The following is an 8679-nucleotide window of genomic DNA, read 5'->3' on the forward strand; positions in this document are numbered from 1 at the left end:
TTTTTTTTTTNATATTCCCAGTGTTGTTTTTCACGATATTATTATTATTTATTAACCAATAAAAAAAAAAATACAGAGACTAAATTTGAAAAGCCTCTTGTCCCGATACCATTTGTAATGGTCTAGATCCACCGCTAGTAGATATTATCATTTTTCGGTTTTTCCTTTCGGACTTCCATTCAAGGCTTTAAAACGCGTTTGCTAGGAGAAGGTTTTCATACCCTTATAAAATAGCGTTTTCTATAAACAAATTTTTTTAAATTAAATTATAATAAAAAGATGAAGTATTTAATTTTGTATGGTTGTTATTGGTCAATAAAGTTTAATGAACTTTAAATAAAAGCATGTGGGGGCAAAGAAATAAAGGAAAGTAATGGATTAATTGAACATGGTCTACAAAATCTGATTCCAACTACTTTTTTCTCGATTTACCTTTTAAAAAAGAAACCGACAAAAAAGATTGACTAATACCAAACTCGAGATGAAATATTCCAACTCGAATAAAGATATCAGGTAACGTTCTTGAATTTCGACTAAAATAGAGCTGCTACCATATGTTTGACGTAAGTGTCTTAAAATAAAACAACGACGATGCAAAATAAAATAACAAAAAAAAAAAATGATGCCCTACACTAAGTTAAGATATACGGAATAAAATGTAACTACCTTAATGTAGGTTCTATGGTCTTTAAAGCACGACGTCGGCATCAACCGTACATGGATATCTTGCATTTACTGAAATGTAAGATTAACACAAGACTTGAATTTACGTCCCGTTTTAGTAAATAAATGAGACATAAATTATATTATCGAAATTATTAGTAGAAATTAGTTTTATTTATTAATTTATTTATTATTATTATTTTGACGTAGTAAAATAGGCGAAATTAGTGCCTCAATCATGTACCATCCATACTTTTTTTTTTAATTATTCAAGTTGACTTTAATATAATTATTATGACTTTTCTACCTATTTTATAAAACAATAATGTTATTATTTTAGTCTTTTAATTTTAAAATATTTATTTTAGTTCTTATAATTTTTTAATCGTCCCCTAATACTATAATCATAATGAAATAAACGAACAAAGGGTCACTTTATTAAAAATTATACAAATTAAAATAAACCTTTTAAAAGTATATAGACTAAAATAAACGGACAGTATTTAAATTTATTATTTTTTTAAATATAATTTTTAAGAAATTAATTTAAATTATTATTTATTAAAAAGGCAATAATTTTCGTAACTAAATTTATTATTATTTATTACCCAATATTCAGAAGTGTCCTTGAAAAGGAGAAAAAAGGAAAAGTTTCCAAATTTATTTTATTTTCTTAATAAATAAAAAAAATTGATGGAATTCCTTAATTCAAATAAGAACATATAGCTTTCCATTTGATGCTGAAATTAGAATAAATAAATATTATGAAATTAAGAGAATTTCATTATTCTTGGACTCTTAACAGCATCTTCTCAAGCATATCCAATCCTAGCGAAAATAAATTAATTATTATAATTAAAAATAAAATGTGGGACATCATAATCCACCCTCTTTCAGGGCCAGCGTCCTTCTGGCCCATTGGAGAAGGTTTCCACGCCCTTATAAAGGATGTTTTGTTCTCCTCGCTTGGCATCCACCCTCTTTCGGGGCCAACGTCCTTCTGGCCCACTGGAGAAGGTTTCCACGCCCTTATAAAGGATGTTTTGTTCTCCTCGCTTGGCATCCACCCTCTTTCGGAGCCATGGCCCACTAGAGAAGGTTTCCACGCCCTTATAAAGGATGTTTTGTTCTCCTTGCTTGGCACACTAAGGGAGGTTTCCACACCCTTATAAAGGGCGTTTTGTTCTCCTCGCTAACCAATGTGGGACATCACAATCCACCCCCTTTCGAGGTCCAGCGCTCTTACTAACACATTGAGGAAGGTTTCCACGCCCTTATATAAAGGGTGTTTTGGTCTCCTCGCTTGGCACACTGGGAAAGGTTTCCACACCCTTATAAAGGGTGTTTTGTTCTCCTCGCTAACCAAGGTGGGACATTACAATCTACCCCTTTCGGGGTCCAATGTTCTTACTGGCACACTGGGGAAAGTTTCCACACCCTTATAAAAGGTGTTTTGTTCTCCTCGCTTGGCACACTGGGGAAGGTTTCCATACCCTTGTAAAGGGTGTTTTGTTCTCCTCGTTAACCAATGTGGGACATCACAATCCACCCCATTTCAGGGTCCAGCGTCCTTACTAGCACACTGCCTCGTGTCTACCCTCCTTTGGGGAACAGTAAGAAGGCTAGCACATTGTCCACTACCTCATGTCTACCCTCCTTTGGGGATAGTGAGAAGGCTAGCACATCGTTCAGTGTCTGACTCTGATACCATTTGTAACGACCCAAGCTCACCGCTAGCAGATATTGTCCTCTTTGGACTTTCCCTTTCAGGCTTCCCCTCAAGGTTTAAAACACGTTTACTAAGGAAAAGTTTCCACACCATTTATAAATGATGTTTTGTTCTACTCCTCAACCAACCTGAGACATCGCAAATATAAAAAAAAGCACAAATTTAAAAGGAAAATCTAATTCTTAATTTAGCGTGGGACCCAAAAATTAAGAGTATAAAATAATAATTTTGTTATGGTAGAGTTTATTTTGTTCTATACTTTAAATATTTAAATTTAATATTTGTAGCTTTTTATAAAGATTATTATAACTATCAATTTAAAATAGTATATATTAACATTCTAAATATACATTCAATAATATATATATATATAATAAATTATTATTGAAATAATTAAAATTTAGATTTAATAACAGTAGTAAATTAAATTAAAAGAATTAAAAGTAGACTAAAATGAATTTAATTAATTTAATTTTTCCTTTTTGTAATTGGGTTCATCATTATTGGGCATCGAGTGCGAGGCTCATAGCTCTATATAATGATCTCGAACCACTGACTTCGGATCTCAGAATCCCACACACTCACTCCCCTCTCTTCCGATTTCATTTCGTCCTACTCTGCCTCCTCTCAATCGTCTCTGTTCTTCAGGTACGCCTTTCTCCACGCATCACATTCTGCCATTATACATTTCGGTTATTGCATTTCTGATTTCTGGCGAAATTTGTGTCTGTTTTGATGTAGAAACTTATGCGTTATTCGTATTTACTCATTTCTCGTACTGGGTTTTTGGTTTGGTTTTAGAATTCGTGTTTGTTTAGGATCTATTTTTGTGTGGATCGTCCTTGAAATTGATGGATTCTTGTGGCTTTTCCCCCATTCCCTTCCCCTGTTTTCTGGATTTACCGGTGGATGATGGTTTTTTGTTTTTGGGTGGTGATTTCAGAGGGGAATTTGGTGTGAAACATGCCGAACCGGAATGTCGAGAAGATGGCATCGATTGATGCGCAGCTTCGGCTTCTAGCACCAGCTAGAGTGAGTGATGATGATAAATTGGTGGAGTATGATGCGTTGTTGCTGGATCGGTTCCTTGATATTCTTCAGGATTTGCACGGGGAGGATCTGAAGGAAACTGTAAGTTAGAACTGGGAATTTGACTTTGATTTGTATGGAAGGATGGATGAACAATTGTTTTGATTCATTTCACTCTCATTGTGAATCTATCACTATGGAACTTTTGATATGAATAGAAAAGTAAAAGAAAAGAAATGGATCTTTGTATTAATATAACAAATGATTGTCATGACTTAGAACTTTTACGTCATTTTGATCGCTGTTAGATTGATAGAGCTCCGTTGAAGATCAATGATTTCGAATGTCGTAATTTTGGTTTAGTATCGATGTTTTTACCAATTAAAGCTTCTTTTCTTTATGTTTGATATTGACCTGAATCAAGCACATTATCAGAAAGGAAAAAAGAAACATGTTTCGAATCGCTTGCTCATCGAGTACTCTTGTTTGAAATTGATTGTGATCAGCTGTTTGACTTTTTATGTTTTGCATAATAGGTGCAAGAGTGTTATGAACTTTCTGCTGAATATGAAGGGAAACACGATCCGAAGAAACTTGAGGAGCTCGGAAATGTGCTGACTAGTTTAGATCCAGGGGACTCTATTGTCATTGCCAAATCTTTTTCCCATATGCTTAATTTGGCTAACTTGGCCGAGGAGGTTCAGATTGCTTATCGTCGAAGGATCAAACTGAAGAAGGGAGTTTTTGCTGATGAGAACTCTGCAACCACTGAATCCGACATTGAAGAAACTCTGAAGAAGCTTGTGGGGAAACTGAATAAGTCCCCTCAAGAAGTTTTCGATGCCTTGAAGAACCAGACTATAGATTTGGTCTTAACTGCTCATCCGACTCAATCAGTTCGTAGATCTTTGCTTCAGAAGCATGCAAGGTTCACTTATGAGCTACTCCGGATTGTTTTTATGTTTATTTTTATAGTTGACTTATGAGCTAGTCGGATTGTCAGTTCCAGCTAATTGGGAAATGCCAACTAACTCGTTCGTTCACTATGCAGGATACGGGACTGTTTAGTTCAGTTGTACGCCAAAGACATTACTCCCGATGACAAGCAAGAACTTGATGAGGCACTTCAGAGAGAGGTGAAAATTGCACTCCTATTATCGGTCGCTGCTGTTTTGTATTTTCTTCCTCTAACCTGATAAAGAACGCTCGAGTGTCTGAATTTGCAAACTGCTATCTATTTATTATTTATTGGAAATCATACTTGATAGATGCATGCCACTGGAAATAATAATTGATAGATGTATGCTGTAGACATTGTTGCAACGTGACTTGGTATAATGAACTGAACACGACACATTCGAAACTTTTTGATCTTAACGATCATGAATGTTTGCCTTTTCTATTGTAGATTCAAGCTGCATTTCGTACTGATGAAATCCGTAGAACTCCTCCTACCCCACAAGATGAAATGAGGGCAGGAATGAGCTACTTCCACGAGACAATTTGGAAGGGTGTTCCTAAATTTCTGCGCCGTGTTGATACTGCTTTAAAAAACATAGGGATCGATGAACGTGTTCCTTATAATGCACCACTAATTCAGTTTTCATCTTGGATGGGTGGTGACCGTGATGGTACGTTATCTTTTTCCGCACTGATGATACCTCTGGAAATTGTAGCTGCTTCTAAGTTATTAGCTTTTCGTTTGATCGGTCCACAGGTAATCCCAGGGTGACACCGGAGGTAACAAGGGACGTCTGTCTTCTTGCTAGAATGATGGCTGCTAATCTGTACTACTCACAGATTGAGGATCTCATGTTTGAGGTATTTACACCTTTTGCATTATGCAATAGGCAATGTAAGGGACCATACTCATCATATTTGTCTGCAGTTGTCTATGTGGCGTTGCAGTAGTGAGCTTCGTGAGCGTGCAGACGTGCTTCATAATTCATCAAGGAGAGATGCAAAACACTATATAGGTAATCAATCACGACGTCTGTTCTATAATAGAAGAAAACGAGTTTGTGAATGCATTTATTTTTGCTGCGAAATTTATCTCATAGAGGAGATCATAAGTTTGGTGGTAATGAATTTAGATTCTTTTTTGTTTGTATAGAATTTTGGAAGCAAGTTCCTGCCAATGAACCCTACCGAGTGATTCTTGGTGACGTAAGGGACAAGCTTTATCAGACGCGTGAGCGTTCTCGCCATTTGTTAGCTAATGGATATTCGGACATCCCAGAGGATGCAACTTTTACAAATGTTGAGCAGGTTACCTCTTCTTGGATCTTCGAAGTGCCTTTTTTTCTTTTTGGCACGATGATCGTTTCATTAAACGCAAATATTTGATACTCTTACCACTGAACTGCATAGGCAGATTACTTATAAAGTCACGAACATTTCCCAACTTTTGCAGTTCTTGGAACCTCTTGAACTATGCTACAGATCCCTCTGTGCTTGTGGTGACCGACCGATTGCTGATGGCACCCTTCTTGATTTTTTGAGGCAAGTGTCCACTTTTGGCTTGTCACTTGTAAGACTTGACATCAGGCAGGAGTCGGATCGTCACACTGACGTTTTGGAAGCCATTACTCAGCATTTGGATATTGGTTCCTACAAAGAATGGTCCGAGAAACAGCGACAAGAATGGCTTCTATCGGAACTTAGTGGCAAACGTCCTCTTTTTGGTCCTGATCTTCCTACAACTGAAGAAATATCTGATGTTTTGAACACGTTCCATGTCATAGCGGAACTTCCTTCTGATAACTTCGGTGCATATATCATTTCCATGGCCACTGCTCCGTCTGATGTTTTAGCAGTTGAGCTATTGCAGCGTGAGTGCCATGTTACGCAACCGTTGAGAGTTGTTCCCCTGTTCGAGAAGCTTGCAGATTTGGAGGCTGCACCAGCAGCCCTTGCTCGCCTCTTCTCGATAGATTGGTACAAAGACCGGATTAACGGAAAGCAAGAAGTCATGATTGGCTACTCGGATTCTGGTAAAGATGCTGGACGGTTCTCTGCAGCCTGGCAGTTGTACAAGGCTCAAGAGGAGCTTATAAGGGTTGCAAAGCAATATGGTGTGAAGCTAACTATGTTTCACGGTCGGGGTGGCACCGTTGGAAGAGGAGGTGGACCTACTCATCTTGCTATTTTGTCCCAACCACCCGAGACAATTCATGGTTCGCTCCGTGTAACGGTACAGGGGGAAGTTATTGAGCAGTCCTTTGGAGAGGAGCACTTGTGTTTTCGAACACTCCAACGTTTCACTGCTGCAACGCTTGAGCACGGAATGCACCCTCCAGTTTCACCAAAACCTGAATGGCGTACACTGATGGACGAAATGGCTGTTGTTGCAACAGAAGAATACCGTTCAATCGTCTTCCAAGAGCCACGATTTGTCGAATATTTCCGCCTTGTAGGATTTCTTCTGCTGACTCTTGTCATTTCATTCTTGAAATCTACATCGACTTTGAGATGTTTTTAACTTAATATTTTGTACTCATGATTTTAGGCAACACCTGAGCTCGAGTATGGTAGGATGAATATTGGAAGCCGTCCATCCAAACGAAAGCCAAGCGGCGGTATCGAGTCACTTCGTGCAATCCCATGGATCTTTGCATGGACACAGACGCGATTTCATCTTCCAGTTTGGTTAGGCTTTGGAGCAGCATTCAAGCATATTATTCAGAAAGATGTTAAGAACCTTCAAATGTTGCAGGAGATGTACAACGAATGGCCCTTCTTTAGGGTCACCATTGATTTGGTCGAAATGGTGTTCGCTAAAGGAGACCCTGGCATCGCAGCGTTGTACGACAAGCTCCTAGTTTCGGAGGACCTCTGGCCATTTGGACAGCGCTTGAGAGCCAACTATGAAGAAACAAAGAGCCTTCTACTGCAGGTAAAATTTGGCCATTTTCCGTTCAATCACACAAGGTCTTCTTCGTTCAATCATAGTTTAATCCTTGTACTTTATAGATTGCTGGACACAAAGATCTTCTTGAAGGGGATCCTTACTTGAAGCAAAGACTTCGTCTCCGTGATTCATACATCACGACTCTGAACGCTTGCCAAGCATACACACTGAAACGAATCCGTGATCCGAACTACCACGTGACAGTGCGTCCACACATTTCAAGGGAAATAATGGAAGCAAGCAAACCAGCAGACGAACTGGTGAAGCTAAACCCGAAGAGCGAGTACGCACCTGGGCTAGAGGACACTCTGATCTTGACCATGAAGGGTATTGCTGCTGGAATGCAGAACACTGGTTAAGCTAAACAGGAGGAGAGCAGCATGAAGGGTATGCTGCTGCTCATAAGTTGTTTGTTTTTGCTGGTTTCGTGCAAGATATAAGTGTTGGCATGAAAGAAAAAGGCTGATAATTATGCAATCAGAAGTGGATGTTGTTTAAGTTAATCCAGCTTTTGGTGAGGAGTTGTTGAGTGACTGTGACCGAGTGCTTTGCTGCTGCATGATCAACACTACTGTGGCCCAAATAGTAGAGTGGCACAGTGGATTATGTTGTTGCCTTGCAATGCGTTTGAAGTTTAAATAATTGCATTAATGCTGAAACAGTCCTTTTGTGATCCTTTTTTCTTATCACTTCTCTTCACTCAACATCTGATCTTGTTATTTATCTTCTTCCATTGCCATTTCATCCCATTCTACTTCCTCCATTTGTCTTTTAAGAAGGAAAACCAACCTTCTCGAGTCGAGTCATGTTTGTGAGAAATGTTTTAGAGATTCTTGAGAAGAGATGAACCCGAGGTGGTCCACCACGGACCGCCTGGATCCCACGAGTGAATAGAAAGTTGAATCTACATTGGATCTCACCTGAATTGACCCATCTATCCTCCCGAGGAGAAGTTTGGTTTCAAACTTCGATTCAAACAGACGCCATGCTTATGTGTCTTGGATGATCCACATCTCAGGTTTAGGCGCTGATGAGCCCTCATTGAACTATCCATGTGGCCGAGAGCCCTTACAACCTTGATCCACATCTCAGGGTTCATTGAACTATCCATGTGGCCGAGAGCCCTTACAACCTTGATCCACATCTCAGGGTTAGGCGCTGATGAGCACATTGAACTATCCATGTGGTTGAGAGCCCTCACAATCTTGATCCACATCTTAGGGTTAGGCGCATAGGCGCAGATGAGCACATTGAACTATCTCAGATGAGCACATTGAACTATCTCAGATGAGCACATTGAACTATCTCAGATGAGCACATTGAACTATCTCAGATGAGCACACTGAAC

At 38.9% G+C, this 8679-nt stretch overlaps 1 protein-coding gene across 1 annotated transcript; it reads left to right on the top strand.

Annotated features, from left to right (window-relative positions):
- The first annotated feature begins 2930 nt into the window (after nucleotides 1–2930).
- LOC111796737 (phosphoenolpyruvate carboxylase) lies at nucleotides 2931–8017 on the top strand. The gene is made up of 11 exons (XM_023679479.1): nucleotides 2931–3040; nucleotides 3336–3523; nucleotides 3958–4349; nucleotides 4473–4557; nucleotides 4830–5052; nucleotides 5139–5242; nucleotides 5310–5397; nucleotides 5535–5689; nucleotides 5835–6833; nucleotides 6930–7316; nucleotides 7394–8017. The coding sequence occupies exons 2-11, from the start codon at nucleotides 3356–3358 to the stop codon at nucleotides 7688–7690; spliced, it is 2898 nt and encodes a 965-aa protein (XP_023535247.1). The 5' UTR covers nucleotides 2931–3040; nucleotides 3336–3355; the 3' UTR covers nucleotides 7691–8017.
- The last annotated feature ends 662 nt before the right edge of the window (nucleotides 8018–8679 follow it).

The sequence above is a fragment of the Cucurbita pepo genome, chromosome LG06 (genome assembly GCF_002806865.2).
Source record: "Cucurbita pepo subsp. pepo cultivar mu-cu-16 chromosome LG06, ASM280686v2, whole genome shotgun sequence".
In the NCBI taxonomy this organism is placed as follows: Eukaryota; Viridiplantae; Streptophyta; class Magnoliopsida; order Cucurbitales; family Cucurbitaceae; genus Cucurbita; species Cucurbita pepo.

Excerpts from the sequence above, each read along its gene's own strand:
- LOC111796737 (XM_023679479.1), top strand. The coding sequence starts at position 3,356 with ATGCCGAACCGGAATGTCGAGAAGATGGCATCGATTGATGCGCAGCTT. Across the intron at positions 5,398-5,534 it reads AGATGCAAAACACTATATAG|AATTTTGGAAGCAAGTTCCT; the intron begins GTAATCAATCAC and ends TTGTTTGTATAG. Across the intron at positions 5,690-5,834 it reads CTTTTACAAATGTTGAGCAG|TTCTTGGAACCTCTTGAACT; the intron begins GTTACCTCTTCT and ends CAACTTTTGCAG.